General features: G+C 35.2%; 1 protein-coding gene and 1 pseudogene across 2 annotated transcripts; both read right to left on the bottom strand.

Moving 5' to 3' along the window:
- Window positions 1-249: 249 nt before the first annotated feature.
- Window positions 250-2,237, bottom strand: LOC145119204 (auxin-induced protein PCNT115-like). Its single transcript, XM_079054820.1, has 5 exons — window positions 1,763-2,237; window positions 1,465-1,671; window positions 1,104-1,276; window positions 910-1,012; window positions 250-836 (listed from the first exon to the last, which is right to left on the bottom strand). The coding sequence occupies exons 1-5, from the start codon at window positions 1,973-1,975 to the stop codon at window positions 504-506; spliced, it is 1,029 nt and encodes a 342-aa protein (XP_078910946.1). The 5' UTR covers window positions 1,976-2,237; the 3' UTR covers window positions 250-503.
- Window positions 2,238-20,293: 18,056 nt separating this feature from the next.
- LOC145119203 (putative aldo-keto reductase 5) lies at window positions 20,294-22,112 on the bottom strand (annotated as a pseudogene). The gene is made up of 5 exons (XR_013713735.1): window positions 21,747-22,112; window positions 21,467-21,670; window positions 21,083-21,255; window positions 20,886-20,988; window positions 20,294-20,811 (listed from the first exon to the last, which is right to left on the bottom strand). The product of XR_013713735.1 is annotated as a putative aldo-keto reductase 5 (transcript).
- Between the last annotated feature and the right edge of the window lie 211 nt (window positions 22,113-22,323).

The following is a 22,323-nucleotide window of genomic DNA, read 5'->3' as shown; positions in this document are numbered from 1 at the left end:
AATACTGTTATTATGTCACAAATGACGGTTAAATGGTTAATACTGCAAAAATTAGAAATTTAATTACCAAATTGTAAAAAAAATAACATAGTGTCAAAATCAATGTTTCATGATATAGCAACTTTTATACGATTTTCCAATTAATTTAAGCACAAAAGAATGAAAGATCAATCTAATTGTCGTGGTTTTCCAGTTTTAATCATACAATTTACAAGTAAGTGTACGTCAATGCAAATGTTACTATGTCCATTAGCAATCAAAAAGTATGCAAACCTTCTCCTCAAAAAAGCTCAAAACCGAGTGTTCACAATGTCACCTAAGCAAAAAAGGTGATGTCATGAACTAAACCACTTGAACCCGAAACCTCACTTACAGATTCTCACTTTACGTAATGAGACTCGAACCATAGTACAATCGAATTACAAACACAAACATACTCATCAAATACCATCACAACAAAAAACACTCGAAACACAATTATTAGACGCATATTTGTCTTCCTCTTATTCAGCTTTCCATGAGGACAAAGGTGGAGTATCTGAGTTTGTATAACTATGCACCAAAACAAAGTCAGGCATTCTAGCACCCTTGAATGATATAGATTGAAGCTCAGCCAAATCCTCAGCCGAGAGTTTAACTGCAAGGGCTCCAAGGTTTTGGTTCAAATTTTCAATCTTGGTTGTACCAGGGATGGGACCCACATCATCACCTTGGTGCAGGACCCAAGATAGTGCCAATTGTGATAGGGTGCACCCCTTTCTTTGTGCCATTTCACCAATTCGCTCAAATAGGACCTTATTGTGCTCAAAGTTCTCTCCTTGGATCCTCGGTAAAATCTATAAAAATTGCAAAATGAATATCATATATAAATGAAATTATATAGAATTGCAATATGCTGTAAACACAAACCTTTCTAAAGTCGTTATCTGCCAAATTGTCCACCAACTTTGGACCTGATGCAAAGAACCCACAACCCAAAGGAGCAAAAGGAACAATTCCAATTCCTAGTTCTCTGTAATAAAGGAAATAAACAGAGAGACAAATTACATTACAATGGTTCTTGATTTCAGATGAATGTTATTAAGAAAGAGCTAATGGCTTACCTACAGGTAGGAATGACTTCTTCTTCTGCATCTCTAGTCCACAAAGACCACTCCAGTTGTACAGCTGTTATTGGATGAACAGCGTGTGCTCTTCTGATGGTTGCAGGTCCAGCCTCTGATAGACCAATGTATTTTATCTTTCCTTCTTCGACCAGTTTCTTCAGCTCTCCCATCTACCAACAGAAATCAATATCGTCATTAAGTTGTAATCCATCAAAAGTGAAATCTTTTGATTCTTAAGAGGCATCCTGAATGGAAACTGGGGCAATTTTCATGGGAAATAACTGTATACGAGCATAGCTGAATCTGACTAACGAAGAAGGTAATGTATGCGTAGAAAGAAGTGAAATGAGGGACTAACTGTGATTTCAATAGGGACAGTTGTATCAATGCGATGAACATAGTAAAGATCAATGTAATCAACATCAAGCCGCTTCAAGCTAGCTTCACAACAAGCCCTAACGTACTCAGGTTCCCCGTGGACTTCCGATTGACCGATAGTTTCCCCAAATTTGACCCCAAATTTCGTAGCCAATTGAACGTCCTCTCTCTTCACCCCTTTCAAAGCCTGTACCAATCACGAATTAACACAAACAGAAATCAGTCAAATTGGTACTCTAATCACAATGAAGCTATGAAGCACAATAAATAGAGATAACCTTTCCGATGAGGATTTCGTTAGTGTGAGGTCCGTAGACGTCGGAGGTGTCGAGGTGAGTGACGCCGGAGTTAATGGCGTGATGGATGACTTTGATCATGTCTTCTTCAGGTTTGGTAGGTCCATAGCCATGAGACATGCCCATACATCCTAGCCCGATAGCTGAAACCTCTAGCCCCTGTGATCCGAGCTTAATTCTTCTCACACTGGACATTTTTCTCCCTGCTTTTTGGTTGATTCAAACCCTAAAATAATGTATAATTTTATGAAACTGAAACCAAATCAAGTCGAGCGAAACTGATCAAGCATGTATCGTGATACTCAGTTGGGAAATTATAAGGAGAGGTCCAATTCTATATTTCACAGAGTTGACTGATCGGTATGCGACAAAAGCTTGGACCATTCACAAATTGAATTATTGAAAGCAAGAGCAAGTGGAAATGAGAAAGGAAGAGGAAAAAAGGTGGAAGTGGAAGAAAAATCTTAACATAAAACCAGCCACGAACACAAGTCAAATAGAATATAGATTCTTCTCTTCGAAACCAAGAAGCAAAGGGACAAAGTAGATAGCCAAAATTCTTTTTAAAATTTAATCATTTAATTTTTAATTTTATTTTATTTTCATAAAAGTATTCATATATAATTTTTTCATTTTATTGTTACAAATTTATAAATAAAATTTTATTTTTTTGAATTAGCATGACTCAAAAAAAAAATTATTAAGGCTCTGACAAGGTTATTTAAACAGTTTTATCATTAAGAGCATTGGTGTGGGCAACAAGGTGCAACACCAAGTTGTACCATCTCACATGCCACATAAACAAATGATGTTATAACACCAACTGGGGAAATGGACAACAAGATGCAACAGCAACGATCATTAAAGCCAACGGTATAAAATCATGTCGTTTCAATTTGTCGTAAAGCCCACGAGACTCGCCACGACGAGATGCAACGAGTTAGGAGGGCGGTGTTTCCCCCATTAAGACGGCGTTATGGGCATCCAGATCAGCATCTCCCGTTCTCGTTATGGCCCATACCATGTGGTCTAAGAGCACCCACATCGGCTTGCAAATTGGTCTTGCAAATGAAAATCAAAGGCCACGTAGACCAATCTCTTGCAACAGTTACAAGGCTTGCAAATGAAACATTAATATTCTATTCTTATTATTTATATATTATATATAATACATATTCCACACAATATATATATATATATACTAGCAGCGAACCCGCGCGATGCAGCGGTCGACAAATAGTTTCATTCTTGAGATTAATTAACTTTTTTTCCGAAAGACGAATAGTTTGCTTTCAATCTATTTTGAGAGGTCTCGACCGCTCTTTTTTTGTACCGGTTTTTTTGATCCATTTTTTTTAGACTCGTCTTTTTTTTCAAATTGGTTTTGTTCGAGACCAATTTGGTCTAGTAGTCTTTTCCGTTTGTTTTTTTTTGTTCAAATTCAAGTTTTTGTTCGGTTTCAGTTATTTCATTTCAGTTCGACTTTTATAGATTTTGATGTTTGTATAAATTAGACTAAAACTTTATCAACCTAGATATAAAATTTTATATAACATTATTTATGTTGTCATATTGCAAAAAAAAAAAAATCTATAGTTCTACCTTTAGTTTTGTATATTGTGTTACTTGTCATTTTTATTCTATAAACCGTATAAATATATGTCATACCACCTAAATATTAAGTAATTATAACGTGAATAATACGATATAATAATAACATAAGAAAAAAATTTTGATATATACTTTCATTTCAGGAAATAGATTGTTTTCGATAATTAAGATTTAGGAGGAAGGGAGAGGGGTTGAACAAATATAATAATGTGGTTTTGTTTTAAAAAAATATAAATATATTGTTATTTTAGATTAAAAATAATAAATTCATTCATATTTTGGATGCAAATATGAATTTACGTCATATTTATTTATTTTTTGTACCAACTTAACTTATAATTTTCCATAGTTTTTAGAGTAGATTTAAGTGAATGATGATAGTCTATTCTATGTTTTTCTTTTTCAATGTGTATCAGTCATATTTGGATACCCTATGCATCGGCCTTTCCTCTCTCTACCTCATCTTTCATAATCTTTCCTTTCCTCTCTCTACCTCATCTTTCATAATCTTTCGTATCTTTTTTTAATAGATTACATCTCTTCTTTATTTTATATTGTAACTTTTTTTTACTTTTTTATAATTATAAGCTTTTAGCTATATCATTAATAGAATTGCTTCGTACTTTATAAAATCATCTATTCAAATAGTAAACAATTGAAAGTATATAATAAAACAATTTATATAAAAAAGAAAGCATATTATAAGTAATTTATTTTTCACTTTTTGTTACATAACTTGTTTCAATATTTTATTTTCATTTTTCATTTTATCGTCTTAAAAATATAATAAATATAATGATTATATACGTTTAAAAAACAAAAACTACTTGAATAATACAAACAAATTCATGTCATGCTTATATATATTTTTACACTAACTTAACTCATAATTATCCATAATTTTACTTTTTGAGTAGATACAAGTGAATGATGACAACCTATTTTATTTTTCGTTTTTTCTATTTGTATAAGTGGTGTTGGATACCTTATGCACCAACCCTTCCTCTCCATACCTCATCTTTCACATTTTTTTTTTTCATTGCATCTATTCTTTATTTTAGATTATAAATTTCCTTTTTATTTGTTTCTAATTATAAGTTTTAGTTATATCTTTAATAGAGTTACTTGGTACTTTATCAAATATACACAATCACATGTATATAATAAAACAGTTTATGTACAAAAAGAAAGTATATTATAATAATTTATTTTTTTCTTAAATGTGACATAACTGGCTTCAATATTATAATTATTATATACGTTTAAAAAACAAAAAGTACATGAATAATACACATAAATTCATTCGTAAAGAAAACCATATTATGAATATAACTTGTTTCAATATCTCGTTTCCAAGTAACTTAAAAAATGTTAAGCTTTTCCATACAAATATTTAAATCACAAAAAAAGATCTTGGCTATTTATTTAGCAAGATTTATGTTATCTTTTAAGTTTTTCTTTATTAAACTCAGATGTGAAGTTTTTTATTACAACCTGATGCGAAGATATTTTTAACCACATATTTGCTTTTCAGAACAAGTATAAGAACAAAAAGAAAATTATCTTTCATTCCCTTTTTCATATATACAAAAAATACACACCACAATATTTGTTTCCTTCCATTAAACACATTAAGAATACAAAACTATAAAAACGCTATTGGCGGCACTATAAACATTTCCAGATTTGTAAAACAAAATATACACTTAATGAGCTACTCTAAGTCAAAATAAACATTTCAAAATCAAAATCTTTCAAGCAAAGAGTACACATATGATAGACATCATAAGTTTGTGTGACCTGGACCTGAAAAACAAAACCAAAAACAATAAAATCTCATATATCAAACATACAAACACACATATTTAAAATATGTAAACACATGAATTTGTAAAATAGAAACACAAATCTGTATGTACTCATGTTATAGGGCTACAATGTGAAACTTCTGGAGGGAAGAAAATGGTGATAGAGGCTTGAAGACATGGTAAATTTCCCTCTTCAATAGATGATGTATATCGCTAACCTTCATTTGAAGATCCATATCTAAAAAACTATGTACGTATCCACATGTCTTTTACATACACTAACACAAATCTATAGCACTCGACATAAATCTAAAACTGACACATTAACAAATCCAAAAGAACGAACCCAAAACATAAGTTGAGGTAGCTTAGCAACGATGGTGTAAAAAACACTTCTCGTAGAATGGTTGTAGGCAACCATATAGAGAGGGAAATAAACAGTGGTGAAGATAAAATATGGTTGATAGTAAAGATATAGGGTTTTAGGAGGTAGTGACGGTTGTTTATGGTGGTAGACCAGAAAAGACATAAGGGGATAAAAAGAGTGAGTGGTGGTCGTTTGGAATTCTCGATCTTGGATAGGCAACAATAGCGATGGTGGGTTGCGATGTCGGATGGATGACAAATGTGGCAACGATGGTGGTCGGTAGTTATACTGGAGTAGAAAGATGAATTGGTGATGACTGGTTTTTCTACAGAGAAAAATGGCGTTTGAACTGGCGGGTGGGTTTTGACTTGAAATGGGGTTAAGGTTTTCTATAATAGTGGGTTTTGGGTTTTTATACGTAGGGTTTCAAAACAATACTTGATTTTGATTGGTTTATTTTAATTCACATGGATCATCAACTTTTAATCCATACCATCCAAAAATATCAAATGGCCAAAATTTCACCTCCTTGTTTTTAAAACATTAGTCTTAAAATTTGGTGGATCCCATAATATGTATGCATTATAAAGTAGTATATATATATATATATATATATATATATATATATATATATAATAATTATGTTTATGTAATAAAAAAACTTTTATTATATTATATATTTTATTTCTTAAATTATAAATTAATATATAATATATTAAGAATTTTTTGATTAATTAAATAGTTGTAGATGTGGCAGTGGGGACCACTTTTGAAAGATGAGTGTTATTGCACTGATGTGAGTAGTCATTGCAAAGCTGATATGACACAATTGAAATATTAGTAGCATTGCAATGATGTGGATGGCTTAATGGTTAAGATGTAAGGATGGAACCCAACTGAGAATTTATAAAGACTGCAATCTTCATCTTCATACGTGAACTCAGATCCTCATACTTATTCCCATCCTCGCCCCACATAATCCCCAAGAGGTATAGAACATGTATGGGGAATCTAATGGATACTCATTTAGTAAAAAAAATCGAACAACATTTATAAATCTGAACATAAAATAAAATAAAATAAAGACAATAACAATGGAAATTAAAAAAACTCAACTATTTATCCTCATATACGACAAATACAAAAAGAATATATGACATTTTCATGCTTGTTAAGAAACTAATATATATATATATATATATATAATAACTATACATTTCACATTTTCACTCATATTATTGTTTAAAAAAAATCTTTGGTTTTTCATGGTCCTCAATCATCAAATCTTTATACAATAAGTATCAAAATCCACAAAACTTGAACCTTAAACCACTGATAAAAAATTGAGAATGAAAAAAATTGATTACTACAAAATAAGAACAAAAATTAAAAATAATAAACTTACCACTTCATCATCATATCTTATGACTTCAAACTTTGCACAAATTTTTTCTCTATTTGAATATGTAGTTACAAATAAATACATCTAAACTTTTTGCTTTTAAATTTATAAAATAACTTGGTGTATACTTATGTTAACTACTTAGATACAAGTAGTTATAAAAAAGGATCCTATACCATAAAGTAATACGATGATTCGAGTCGGGCATCATTATCTCTCTTCTATTAATCTTCACATTAATTAATCTATCTGAAAGACACACAACAACAAAAGATAAGATACAAAAGCTTAGTGAGTAACATACACAATCAACACATATAATATCAATTATATATACATTGACATCATCACACATAAGTGAATCTCACGATGCCTTTTGAATAATTTGGTATAGTTCACATTATATATTACCACATAGGTTTGTCAGTATCATGTATACAACTACTAAGTTACTATCTCAGCTCACATCATAGAATAATTGATTTATAGCTACTCAAGGTACCATTAAATCATCACAAGATACCCGTTATACATTTCCCCTCACAAGTTAACTATAACCAACTATACCACAATGTTAGCTTTCTGTTATAAATAATTATGGCAGTTACATTCATCTATAATTACTCGACTATACTCAATCTCGGCTCTCAACTATAAATAACTATTTTAGTTCAATTCAACTATAACTGTTCAATCTTTGTTTTGGAAAGTGTATCCAGGGTCATTAACTATTTGTAATATTTCTAATAATAACATGGTCCTTTTGGGTTGCCCTCAAGACCCAAATTGAGTAGAATAAATAAAGGAGAAATTGGTTTATTAATTATTATGGTTAATAATTAATTCCATGGATGTGCTTCTCAACTCTGATATCTCGTCTTTAGAAGCCACCGTCTTCATTTCCTTCTCACTCATGTGATCGAGCCTTCAGTGCCATAGAGTAGAAGTCTATGTATCTTCAACTCCAAAGTTTACTCTATCCATCAAAGCTTCAACCATATACAATGTTCCTTGACACTGACCTCAAGCAACTACTAGTTTCCCCTTCGTTACTTTCCACTAGTGATTATCGTTCAACATAGTGTCCTAGCCTATTGATATCAACATCTTTTTCAAGTCCATAATGTACTTGAAATTATTCCTTAACTCTAGTGATGTCTAGGCTCTTATTTCCAAAAAGTTGTACTTTGCCACTATAATGCTTGAAATTTTGCAATGCTTCTCTATAACGACTTTTATGGAACGAAACATTCGAATCCATAATATATAATTCAATCAAACTCTCTACACAACAAATAAGCACATCAACAATAAATCTTATGTTATGTTCATTTCTTTATTCGCCTTCTTGGCTGATGGTTTCAAGCATTAATTTCTAAAGTGTCTTCTTTCTTTTCAATTCAAATATGTAATGTCCTATATGTTTTTTGACGGCCTTCTCCTTCTTGACTTCGATCTTCCTCTAAAACCATCCCATTTATTGAACTTTCTTCCCCTTTCGTCGGTACTTAGCATGCTTCCAGAGCACTCTCCTGCACTATGCCTTCGAATATTCTCACCGAGGATTGGATTACGAATGTCTTAGAAAGTAAGCTTCATGGTCCAGGGGTGAACCGTTCACTGTTGTGACGATTCTAGAGTAAATCTCAGTCAACATGGTGTTTCTCGTTGATAATGTTGTAAGACACATTCTTCGCCAACAACTTGACCACACAAAGAGCATGTCGATTTAACATATCCCAGTCCTCCTTTTTCATGTCTTTTGATTTTCAGTTTGGTTGACATGGACGTAATTTATTTTCTATTTTGTTTATAGATTTGACAAATAAATTGGAAAGTAAGTTATTTAATATGATCGAAATACCTTTTCACTAATTTTTATAACTTATTATTATTATTTATAATAAAAACCAGTGTTGTAAATGGCGGTCTCGGCGGCCGCCTAGGCAGCCATCAATTGTCTTCGATTTTTGATAGCCGGTCAAATTAGGCGTGGTCGGTCAACAACGGTCAATTTCGGTTTAGGCGGGCCTCGGTAGAGCTAGGCGGTCCTAGGCGGCTGGAATTTCCAATTTCTAAAATTTTCAAATATTACACCAAAATTTTAAAATTTTCAAATTTGGAAAACTTTAAAATTTCGAATATTACACCAAAATTTTCAAATTTCAAAATTTCAAATAATTATTTCCTAAAATATATAAGTTTTTGAATAATTTTTGAACAATATACATATATATATATATATATATATATATATATATATATATATATATATATATATATATATATATATATATATATATCCTAACATAATAAGTAAATAGCCACAAAAATTGTCAAATTTCATAAGTTTGTTAGGATATATGTAGTATTTAAAAAAATGAATTCTAATACAATTACAGGTCCCACCTAGGCACCGATTAGTCCCCGTCTAGACCAATTAGTCACTTAACCCCAGTCGACTGGCCGACTACCGCCTAACGACTTTTACAACCTTTCTAAGATAATAGATTGTTTCATTAATAGTGAGGGTTAAATCCCATATAAATATGGATATATAAGTGGTGTAACCTAAACTTTAAGGGGCTTGGGCCTAAATCCCAATCACTTACACCCCCCCCCCCCACAGTTTGATCAGGAGGGAAGATTAAAGTGGAAAAACAAAAACATAAAACATAAGACATAGATGAAGATAAAAAGTAAAAGAGGGAGGACGAAAAAGATCAAGTATTGGACGCATCGACGGTAGTTACAACGGCGACCGGATCTGCAGGCGGTGACGACAACGGTGGTCGCAACAACGATAACTTGTAACATCCCATTTTCTTCTTATAGTATAAACTACCAGTCACATAAATAGATGTCTTTAATAGAATACTATTTAGGATAAATAGTCTTGACAAAAGTCGTAGTAAACGCAAAACCGAAAGCGTGCATATAAAGAACGTCTAAATCTGATTTCATAAGTGGAAGTTATGATTTTTAGAAGTTTCAATGTAGCAGTGTACGACACAGAAACCAAAATAGAAATCGGTTGATTGTTAGGAAAAATAATTTAAATGAGAGTTGAAGATCTCGTCCACATGATTCCGTCGATATAAAGACAGTCGAGAATGGATATCATATGAGAGAGTTATCATTTTTATATGGGCTTTAACAGTGTAACCTTGTTAAAAATATAACTTTCAAAATTAGCCAACATAGTCTAAATAAAAGTTGTAGATCTCATCGATAGCTACGCGTGGATATAAAATCCGTCGAAAATGAAGCTCATACGGAGAAGATATGGAATTTTTAACAAATCATAAGCCTTTGCACGTAGCCGCGCGTACAGACCAGATGCATGGCTACACCCAGCTTTCGTCACTTTCTGCATGGAGCCACATCAGCACCCCCAGCCAATTGTGCAGCGCACACCTGACCATGTGCGCGAAGCGCACCTCAAAATCAGTTATAAATAGGCGATGATTTTCATTTATTTCCTTCATCCCTTTCCTCCAAAACCTCTCTGGAACTCCTTCGTGTCGCTTGGCCTTTTTCTCTCTAAATTCTCGACTATATTAGTGAAGTTCTGAGGCAGTGAGTCGGGCATATAGAAGTGCTCGGTATCAAGGTTTTGCCAGTGCATTCTTCCAGTTTCATTAGAAACTCTCTGTAAGTTAGGCTATACTTATTATGCTTTAAGTGTAACTTATATTTATATTCAGTAGTTGTTATGAATATATAAATAAGACTTATCAATAATTCTAGTTATAATGTTGATTGATCTACTTACAGGAGAAGTGTCTAGAATGGTCATGTTGGCTTGGTTATTGATTTCATGAAGGTTATATGCCGAAATAACCCTGTCTCCCGACTGTCCGGCTTGACTGATGCTTATTTGATAGAACTCTCATTTTTCATTGGGATTATTGAAAGATCTAGCTTTCATTACCAAATCATTATAGAAATTAATTGGCTAAAGTAATATAAGCTCATTACCTCTCAGTCTGATTGCCAGTAGAGTCGTCCAAATAGATATCAATCTTTCGAGTCATTGTCAAGGTGAGTTATCTCACTATACCATGTAGTACAATATATATCCATGTATGTTATGATATGTAATGCATAAAGTAGAGATAGTAGTATAACATCTATGTTCTTAAGTGTATATTGGTGTAGTAGGAAGTATGAATGTGCATGTATTAGTAGAATCTAAAATACGGTCTCTATGTGCGAAATTGTTGTGATATTGGACTTATTTAGGGGATGATGGTGGAACGGTTAAAGAGGTCGGGAGCCTATAGGCCCGCGTGTTGATGAAATGGCAAGTGGCTCGTAAGTACACATAGACTTGTGTTGACAAAATGGCATGTAGGTCATAAGTACACGTACACCCATGTTGAAGATGAAATGGCTGGGCCGTAAGTCTAAGATACACATATTATTGGCATATCGTGAGCCATTGTTTGTATGAATGTATATGTATTGTCGCATATGGTATTTTGGGGAGCTCACAAAGCCTAGCACTTAACCAATTGTTATAAATGTTTTTTAGGTACTTTGTAAGAAGGGCAAGGTTCGACTGTACACATGTGCATTCACAATCATGTTTCCGCATTATACTATGATGTAATTGAATATTTTAATAAATAAAAATTAAAAATTTGGGTTGAAAATCAGGACGTAACAAGTTGGTACCAAAGCCCTAGTTTGAGCGTATTTGATGAACACTTGTATGATTCCTGACTCAAACCGAGGATCTGAATATCTTAATGAATCTTTTCTTGAAAAGAATAATACAAAAAAAGAATGTGATGCATACAATTGTAACATCCCGATTTCCAGGTATGAGATTTATTCATTAAAAGGAAAGTTTTCCTTAGAACTCGTCGAGTTGATGGCCTCAACTTGACGTGTTGAAAGCTTTTGGGTTGTGCATCTTTTTGGACCAAGTCGACGAGTTGGCAGCTGGTTGAGAAACCCTAAATTTTAGGGTATGCACCCTATATAAACCCCTTAAATCCTTAAGGTTGATCTTTTGTCAGCCTCTAAACCCCAGTATCGGCTTTGTGAACCCTAATCTTCATTCCATCTCATATTGTGAGTTAGCGTGGCATTTGGAGCAAAAGAAGGAGAAGATTAAGAGAACGAGACAAGGATTTAGCAAGCTAAGCCCTCATCGTCGGTTTGGCACTCTGTTGGACCATTGTAAGTATTCAAAATCCGATTTTTATCTATCTAGGTAGGTAGATCTTGAGTTTTGTCCCTTTTTCTCCTTATTCTTGGATGTTGCAATGGATGGACTTCATAAAGTTTGCAACTTTATGAATCTCCAGGTCAAGATGACCTTAGAGTGGGTTAGGTCTGGTCTTTAGTCAAGCTTTGATGCCATGCATGGAGTTTAGGTCATATTTCCCCTTTTTGACCCATTTTTAGTTCAAGACATGCATTGGGAATGCATGTCTATAAAGCACCCACCTTTGGGATCTTTTTGAGGCTAGAATCTCTTCTGGAAAAGTTGGGTTCCAGATCTCAAGGATTTTGTGCTTAATGGATAAGCCTTTGAGTTTTCAAGCCTTGTGGAAGGGTTTTTGAGCAATTGGAGTAGTCCCAAAGGATAAATTTGGAAACTTTATCCTTTTCAACACATTTGGAGTTTAGATCTGAGCTTTAGAGTCCCTGGAATCGGTGAATCAGTTGTATGTGTTAAGTTGGGGAAAACTCGACGAGTTGACTAGGATTTGCCCTAACATTCTAAGTACTATAGAACTCGAACAGTTAAAGAGGTGCACTCAACGAGTTGGGTCAACATGGACTGTTGACCTTAACCGTTGACCTTGACTTTGATCATGGTTGGCCAAGTTAGACTTTTGAAGGCATTTTGGGTATTTTGAGTTTTTGATGGATTGGTCATGATGGTTGTAGGCTTTGAGTCGGGAGTTGAGTTTTGGAGTTAGATCTTATCAGTTCAGCTTCTTGTGAGGTGAGTTTTCCTCACTGCACTTTCAGGTCAAAGGCACCAAGGCCGACCCATTAGTTTGATAACCTGATATTGTTGATATGCTGAGTATGATATAGTTATGCATGCTAGTCTTGATATGCTAGTCTGGTAGGTCTATAGGACTACCTGTCAATTGTCTATTTATCTGTTTATGATATTATCTGTTATATGTCGACATATTATGTGGATGGGTTGAGGTAGTACTGCTTTGTGTTGTAGCCAACAAACCCTGGAGTATGCCAGATATGAGTTGAGGCCAGGGAGGTCATGCTAGACTCATACTGAGGACTCATGAGCATTCCAGATACGAGATGAGGGCCGGACAGGGCATGGCAGACTCGTACTGAGGGCTTAGCGGTATTCAGTATGCTGACTGACCAGCCTGGGGAGTAAGCCAGACATAAGTTGTGGGCCTGTGGGGCAAGCCAAACTTATGTTGTGGGCTCAGGGGTAATCCATTCTGTAAAGCTGTGGACCCATTGCATGTTGTGCTATTTGTTATGTATCGGTATTTTGGGGGAACTCACTAAGCTTTGGGCTTACAGTTTTGGATTATGTTTCAGGTACTTCAGATGATCACGGGAAGGCGAAGGCGTGATCGTGCACCTCCTCATGTTTTGTTTTTATGATTTTGGGATTTCTCTTATGTGAAACTTATTTTGAAAACAATTTGTGAACAATGATGATTTGGGGTTTATTTCAAAAGTTTAAAATTTTCAAGAATCTTACGAAGGTTACAACAGTCATTCAAAGCTTAGAAAGGAAAGTGATTCCCAAAATATTCATATTTGTTATGGTTGCTGATATGTGAAATGTTAGAAATGTATGCTAGTATGATAGTTAGAGAATTGCTTGTTATTTTCTACTTAGAACCTATATTAATATTAGTAAGTTACTTGATAAATACATTAGGTTTCATACTCCCATAATTAAATACTTTTAGATTGCATGATTTGGCACAATTGCGCAACTCTTTTCTGAGTCTAACCATTGTAGTACTAAATCCTTCAATCAACAGACTGTTTGATTTTAGAAGCCTGCAATTATATTAGTCCATTAGTTAGTTAATATTGGTAGAAAAAATTCCTCAGCAAATAGTAGGGTGAAGTGGAAGAAATCTTTTAGGAATTGCATATCAGAATTGCCTGATAATTTATATACCTTGTAGCCTAGGGATTTCCTTGTTGATTGTTGTTCAGAACCTAATTTGACACTAATTAGTTATTAGACAAATACTTTAGGTTACATGCTCCCATAATTGAATTGTTTTAGATTGCTTGATTTGGTGCTATTTCACAGCTCTCGTATGACTCTAACCGTTATAGTGTCTGATCTTTCAGTCGATAGACTGTTTGATTTTAGCAGCATGTAATCATTTTTGTCCGATAATTAATTAATATTGGTAGAAGTTCTTCCTCAGCTAATAGTAAGGTAAAGTGGAAAGGAATCTTAGAAGGAGAGTCTAGAAAATTTAATACATGCTTGATAGGGCATATATTCGTAAGGTAGGGCATCGCTAAAGATGCAAAGTTCTAATGGAGTTTAGGAAAACCTGTTGTATGTGCTCATGGGACACATACATATATATGTTTAGTGGTTATCGTGGGTAGTTTTGTAAGTGACTTGGAAACTGCAAGAGAATTTTTGGGACAAGTATGAGTAGGTGTGAAAGGTAGTAGAGGCCTATACTACCCGAAGCACATTACTCGCACTTGGATCAGGAAGAGTCACAAAGTTGCTAAGGCATTGATATTTAGGAAGATAGTGTGGCTAACACTATGAATTCGTTTCATTTCCATCATTACCTATTGTACAGTGATGTCTAGAAGAGTGACTCTAAGTTCGGGCCCAAGTGGCCATATAAGACCGAGTTCGATTTACATAAGTAAGTTAGGTTTTGAGAACCTTTTCTAACATAATGCCGACTTTAGTTGTGAGACTTCAAAAGAAAGTAATCAAGATAATTGACATAAGAGTTGCAAACTTCGTTAGGGTGAAGCAACTAGCAGCTAGAGTTGCTACCTGTTGTGACGCGGTTGTATGTCGACCCCCATAAACCAAGGAGAGAAAGATGGAGTGAATTCAACAACCGGCGTTTTTTTTAGTAGTTCGACTACATTAGAATATCCCCTTTATACTATTTAGTTATATGTGTGTGTTAGTGCGTTTCAAGACATCATTGTGCTTGTCATGGCCTTATCATGTTTTGGTAGTGCCTTGCAAGAAGATTCTTTTATGTGACACAATTAGTAGTACTTCGTAGAGAATGTTGAAGGTCATTAGATATGAAAACTAGGAGTTTCTTCAAAGTCAAAAGGATCCCCACATCATGTAGGAAATTCCAACTTAGACTTCGGCTAGTCACGAGCAGTAGCAGAGGATGGGTCAAACCCAAGTGGCGGAGAACTGACCCTTAAGGATAAAGTATGAAGGGAAGTTCCATATCCAAACCAAGGTATAGGAGAGTAGTAGCACAAGTAGGCAGAGATAGTTAGTTTCATTTGCGGGTAACGAAAGAAGGAAATCTTCTAATAGATTACCCATGGGCCATGAGTTTCATGGTTCTATAGGAAAGGTTGGTATTTCCTCCCAAGCATCTGATAGGATTTAGGGATTTGCCAAACTCCCAGGTATGGCTTAGATATCGTGCCTCCGAGGATGTAGGATTTATCCTCACAGTAGAGGATTAATTAGAAATTCAGTAGGTCGCGTAGATTGCCATAGAGAGCGTCGAATACTCAAGACATACACTAGACTTATGAATTTGATTTCTACCATAGTAAAGGATTTAGTTAACCCGAGCCAAAGGATTATAGCAGTAGGATCAACGTCAAGAAATAAAGTATTTTCGTAAGTATGATTAGAGACCCATAGGAGGATACCATTTAAAAAGGATTGTGCTCATTAAGGATATGGTGATACTTTAGTGTAACTTTAGGCATCAAGATACACTATGTGTTTAGTTTAGTTATCCCTTTAGTCGATAAGCGTAAGAATTAATAGAGAACTAGGATTGAATCTCAACGTTCATAGGTATACATAGAACGGCAGTTAGACTTTAACACCCATACAATGTAGATTAAGAACCTCTAAATCAATTGTAGGCACAAAAGATCAAAAAGTAGAACCTTATTATGAGTCTGTCGCCAATATTAGAGTACTAGTTCCAGTATTGTCAAGCCAATAAACCCGTGACAGTAGTTTTAGTTAAAATTCAGGATGTTGGAACACCTGAACTAGGTTGAAATATCGTTTGTAATCAAGATTCATGTTCCTTTTAGAGGCATATTTCGAAAAGTGGATTTTGTTAGGATGTCGTAGATGAATTTTTGTAGTTAATCAAGTCGATTGTGTCAACATTTCACGTCTGGATGCGATCGTTAATCGTAGTCCAAACCGACAAATTCCCAGTTTTGGACGACTTCGCAAGGATTCCAGGAGTAAGTCTATGGTAGAAAATGAAGTTCTACGACCGATTAAGTACGGAGGGACGAATTCGATGCAACAATGTAGGCTGGATATTAGGTTGATCCCATGAAACCCCAGTAGGATAGTGTAGGCATTATCCTAAAGTTTGTCAAGAATAGGATTTTGGAGACGAAATCTTTATAAGTAGGGGAGAGTTTTAGCACCCCATTTTCGCCTTATAGTATAAACGACCAGTCACGTAAATATATGTATGTGACAGAAGACTATATAGGATACATAATCTTGACGAAAATCGTAGAAATCATAAAACCGAGAGTGTGTGTATAAAGAACGTCCAAATCTGACTTCATAAGAGGAAGTTATGTTTTTTAAAAGTTTCAGTGTAGTAGTGTACGACACAGAAACCGAAATAGAAGCCGGTCGATTGGTAGGAAAAACAATCTAAACGAGCGTTGAATATCTCGTCTATATGATTATGTCGATATAAAGACAATCGAGAACGGATATTGTATGAGAGAGTTATGATTTTTATATAGGTTTTAATAGTCTAAGCCTGTTAAAAATATAACTTTAATAATAAATTCAAAATTAGCCGACAGAGTCTAAATGAAAGTTGTAGATCTCGTCGATAGCTACACGTGGATATAAAACCTGTCAAAACTAAGCTCGTACAGAGAAGATATGGAACTTTTAAGAAATCATAAATCTTCACGAGCAACCGCGCGCACATACCAGCTGTGCAGCGTGCACTAACACACCACCTAGATTTCTCCACGTGTCACTTTCTGCATGGAGCCGCGTTATCACCCCCGACCAATTGAGTGGCGTGCACCCGACCATATACGCTGCGCGCAACCCAAAATCAACTATAAATAGGCAACGATTTTCATTCATTTCCTTCACCCCTTTCCTCCAGAATCTCTCTGGCACTCCTTCGTATCTCTTGGCCTTTTATCTCTAAATTCATGACTACATTAGCATAGCTATGAGGCAGTGAGCCAAGAAAATAGAAGTGCTCGGTATCAAGGTTTTTCTAATGCAATCTTCCGGTTTCATTAAAAACTCTCTGTAAGTTAGGCTATACTTATTATGCTTTAAGTGTAACTTATATTTATATTCATAGTCGTTGTTATGAATATATAAATAAGATTTATCAGTAATTCCAGTTATAATTTTGATTGATCTACTTACGGGAGGGGTGTTTAGAATGGTCATGTTGGCTTGGTTTTTGGATTTTAGAAAGGCTATACGCTGAAATAATCGTGCCTCCTGATTGTCCGACCGGGCTGATCCTTATTTGATAGAACTCTCGCTATTCATTGGGATTAGTGAAATATCTAGTTTTCATTATCAAATCATCATAGAAATTAATAGGTTAAAGTATTATATGTTAATACTCATTCAACGCGTTACCCGTCAGTCGGATTGCCATTAGAATCATCCAGATAGTTGCCAATCTTCCATGTCATTGTCAAGGTGAGTTATCTCACTATACCATGCAGTACAATATATATCCATGTATCTTAGAATATGGAATGTGTAAAGTAGAGCTAGTATTATAATCTCTATGTGCTTAAGTGTAAACTGCTAGAGTAGGAAGTATGAATGTGTCTGTATTAGTAGAATCTAAAATACAGTCTCTATGTGCGAAATTGTTGTGATATTGGACTTTGTTAGGAGAAGATGGTGGAACGATTAAAGAGGTCGGGGGCCTATAGGAACGTGTGTTGACGAAATGGCAAGTAGGTTGTAAGTACACATAAACCCGTGTTGACGAAATAGCATGTAGGCTGTAAGTACACGTAGACCTGTGTTGAAGACGAAATGGCTGGGTCGTTAGTCTAATATACACATATTATTGGTAGATCGTGAGCTATTGTTTGTATGCATGTATATGTATTGTGGTATATGGTATTTTAGGGAACTCACAAAGCCTAACGCTTACCCAGTTGTTATAAATGTTTTTCAGGTACTTCGTGAGAACAACAAGGTTCGATTGTATACACGCATATTCACAATCATGTTTCTGCATTATACTCTAATGTAATTGAATATTTTAATAAATAAAAATGAAAATTTTGGGTTGAAAATTGAGACGTAACACGACTAGATCTTGAGAAGGCGGCGGTGGCGATACCTTTAGTGGTTAGAACTCGACGCAACAACGGCGGGGATGAACTGATGTACAGTGAAGTCGGCGCTAAAAGACGCCAGTGAAGGCAGCAGAGGCTACGATGGTTGTTTATATGAGAGAAGTTTTCTTAGGAGGAGAAAGAGGAGAATGAGGTTGGAGAAGGGGGGAAATTAACAGAGAAGCCCTCCATCGACTATTAGAGAAGATTAAACCTCATATAAATAGGAATGCATAAGGCGTCTAACCTAAACCCTAAGGGTTTAGGCCAAAACACCAATCACTAACAACCTTGATAAAAATAATAAAATTTTCATTAGATAAACTCTAACCCATTAAATAAATTTTGTGGGATTGTTTGACATGAGCATAGGCGTGGGTGAGTGTGTGTGATTCTGGTTGTAGAGTGGTGGGTGAATGTCGGCGTTAGCGTAGGCGTGTACGTGTACGTGTATGTATAGGTGTGGGAGTGGGAGGGGATGTAAGTATGTGTGTGGGTATTAGGGTGGATGGGTGGGTAGGGTGAGCCAGGGTGTGTGTAGGGGTGGGGTGGGCATGTAGGGTATGTATGAATGTGGGGTACGGCAAGGGTACGCGTAAGCATGTAGTTATGAGGTTAGGTGGGGGTTGATAGGTGTGTGGGTGGGCATGGTTGTGGGTGTAAGGGCGGAGTAGGGAACAATGTCGAGGTGGGCTTATAGGTGTCAATGTAAGCTTATATATGTGTGTGTGTGTGTGTTCTTATGGGTTTTAGTGGGGGTAGCTAGGGTTGGGAAGTGGGAATGGGTGTTGGGTGTGGTGGGGATCGACGGTTTAGGGTGGGTTTGGATGTTAGGGTACTAGGGTGGTGTATGGTGAGAGAAGGAGTGAGAATTTGGACATTTGGATTGGACCGGACCGAACCGGGAACCGGACTTAGACCAGCCTCAAAATGTCCGGTCTAATGTCCACAAATTTCTGAAAAACCAATCTGGCCTAAGAGTCGGTTCGGTTCGGTCCATATACTTATCCTAAGTCGTAATGGATAAACTGACTTTTGGTAGGAATTTAACGAGTTATACCATATGCACCTAAACTTATACCAGTCCAACGGGTATAAGAATCGGAAAACTCGAACCTGGACCGATTTCAACAGGTCCGCTCCAAGGTTCACCAATTTCTCCCAAATCGGTTTTGTCCAAATGCTCACCCCTAGGTGAGAATAGGTGTAGGTGTGAGCTTTTGGGTGTGGGAATAGGTGAATGGATGTGTATAAGAAAGATAATGATAATATGTTTTGATTTAATGAATAATGACTAATAAAAAAAATTGGTTGATAGAAAGACAAGCTTAATAAAATAACAAAGATAATGAATGACTTGTGAGGATAGTAACTAAGTTTACAATTGTATTTATTTTCAGTCACGTTTTTTTAACATTCGACGGATAAATGCCGTTCCTTTTCTTTGTACATATTTAGTAATATATATTTTTGTACACATTTTGCAACAAACTCGCAAGTTTATTGGTTGTAGGAGAATGGTAGGAAACCCGAAAAAATCTTTAATTTCAGGTTACGATGCTTTTTTTTTTAACATTATATATAAGTTTATTGCTTAAATATGTAAATAAATAAATAAATAAATTAAAAAAAAAAAAAGGATAACAAAATGTATACAATTACAAAACATAATTACCGTCGTCCAATACAAAATACGTCTCAAAATTTACAGGGTGCATTGACCCCTCACGTCCAGCATGTGACTAATGGATAAATCTAGCTGGATTTCATAATCGCAACTATTACAAAAATACATGTATAAATTATAAGTTATAACATTCTTTTGACAACATATTCATCAATCAAAACAAAATATAAAAAATAAAAATCCTAAATTTTATTATTCTTATTCCACATTATTTCATTTAACCAATTCATAATTTTTTCTTATTACACAATTTTTCTACAGTTTTATCAAACAGAATCTTGGGCACCTTTCCAAGATGACAATGAAGGAGTCTCAGAATTATACCACGTTAGATGCATCATAAAATTCCTTTCACCCTTCACCATGTCACCAGAAGCAAACGATTCCAATTCCGCCATCTCCTCTGGTGTTAGTTTTACAGACAAAGCTCCAATATTTTGATTGAAGTTTTCAATCTTTGTGGTGCCCGGAATCGGAATCACATCATTTCCTTGGTGGTGCAACCAGGCCAAATGCTAGTTGTGCAGAGGTGCATCCTTTTCTTGCTGCCATTTCATTTACTCGCTCATATACAGTCTTGTTATGGTCAACATTTTGAAATCTTGGCATGTTCTACAATAAGTTCGGATTTTTAGAACTAAATGTTATATTTATAATATGATATGTTCATCATAATTCATAAATACCTTCCTGAAGTCATTTGGTATCAAGTTCTCAACCAATGAAGGACCAGCAGCCAAGAATCCCCAACCCATAGGACTATAAGCAACAATTCCAATGCCAAGTTCTCTGATACAAAAAATGAATTATCATCAAACAACATATGTTATCATTGTGGGTTTGCATTATTATGTAACATAGAAGATAATGAAAGGGGCAAAACCTGCAAGTAGGAACAATTTCATCTTCCAAATCTCTTGTCCATAATGACCACTCATTTTGGACTGCTGTAATTGGATGAACAGCATGAGCCCTTCTAATTGTTGAAGCTGATGCTTCTGATAAGCCTATGTACTTCACTTTGCCTTCCTCTACCAGTTTCTTCAGCTCTCCCATCTGTTTAGTACAGTTTTTCACATACACAAAGTGTTAACAAAAGCTCAATCTTTCCATGGCCGACATACAAGATTCATATTGCAAAATAAACCAAACTAAGCAGTAAGCTGAATCTTCCGCTTTGATAGACTAAAAAGATATGCGTTTCTGAAATTACCCAAATCAAAGTAATTTAGATGTTTAGTAACAATTAGAAGAAAGAGGGACGAACCGTGATTTCAATTGGGATACGAGTGTCGATCCTATGAGCGTAGTAGAGATCAATACAGTCAATGTCAAGTCTTTTCAAGCTATCTTCACAAGCTGATCGGACATACGCCGGATCACCACACACCTCAATGTTTCCGTCGACCATTCGGAATCCAAATTTTGTAGCAATTTGAACTTTCTCTCTCAACCCTCGTTCCTTCAAAGCCTGCAAAAACAATGAAAATTTCCTTAAATCAAAATCGGTAGCTAACAAATCGATTAACCAGAACTTCATTACTTACCTTTCCGATGAGAATCTCGTTGGTGAAGGGGCCGTAAACGTTTGAGGTGTCGAGGAAGGTGACGCCGGAGTCAATGGCGTGGTGGAGGAGCTTGATCATATCAGATTCCTCTTTCGGGGGTCCGTGACTTCCGGTCATACCCATACATCCCAATCCCTGTGCTGAAACAACTAGACCTTGTGAACCTAATTTCAATTTTGGCACCTCCGACGCCATGGTTGTTTCTTGATCGAAATTTGGTTAAACCTAATGAGTTTGTTTGCAATATGATTTTGAATGTACCATACAATCGATAGGTTTCACTCTGATAGTGAAGCAGGGACGAAGTCATTTAAAATTTGTGGGAGTGAACTAAATTTGGACAACGCAAGTTGACTAATGAGAACATCAACAGTCTTTGTTGGTGGCTTGCATCCATCGAAAAGTTGAAAGCGACAGCAAGTGGATAAGACTATCCATATTGATAAAAAAAAAATAGAAAAAACTGTAAAATTGATTATTTAAAAATTTGTACATAAAGTCTAAAGCTCTAAAATTAATACTTTTTGTTGATTTTGATTTTAAAGTCAAGAAATTT

The sequence above is a fragment of the Lactuca virosa genome, chromosome 6, assembly GCF_052849685.1.
Source record: "Lactuca virosa cultivar CGN04683 chromosome 6, Lactuca_virosa_CGN04683_v6, whole genome shotgun sequence".
Lineage (NCBI taxonomy): Eukaryota > Viridiplantae > Streptophyta > Magnoliopsida > Asterales > Asteraceae > Lactuca > Lactuca virosa.
Note: the sequence above shows the minus strand (reverse complement) of the source record. Positions and strands in the feature narration are given on the sequence as shown.

Excerpts from the sequence above, each read along its gene's own strand:
- LOC145119204 (XM_079054820.1), bottom strand. The coding sequence starts at position 1,975 with ATGTCCAGTGTGAGAAGAATTAAGCTCGGATCACAGGGGCTAGAGGTT. Across the intron at positions 1,277-1,464 it reads CTGTCCCTATTGAAATCACA|ATGGGAGAGCTGAAGAAACT; the intron begins GTTAGTCCCTCA and ends TTCTGTTGGTAG. Across the intron at positions 1,013-1,103 it reads GAAGTCATTCCTACCTGTAG|AGAACTAGGAATTGGAATTG; the intron begins GTAAGCCATTAG and ends CCTTTATTACAG.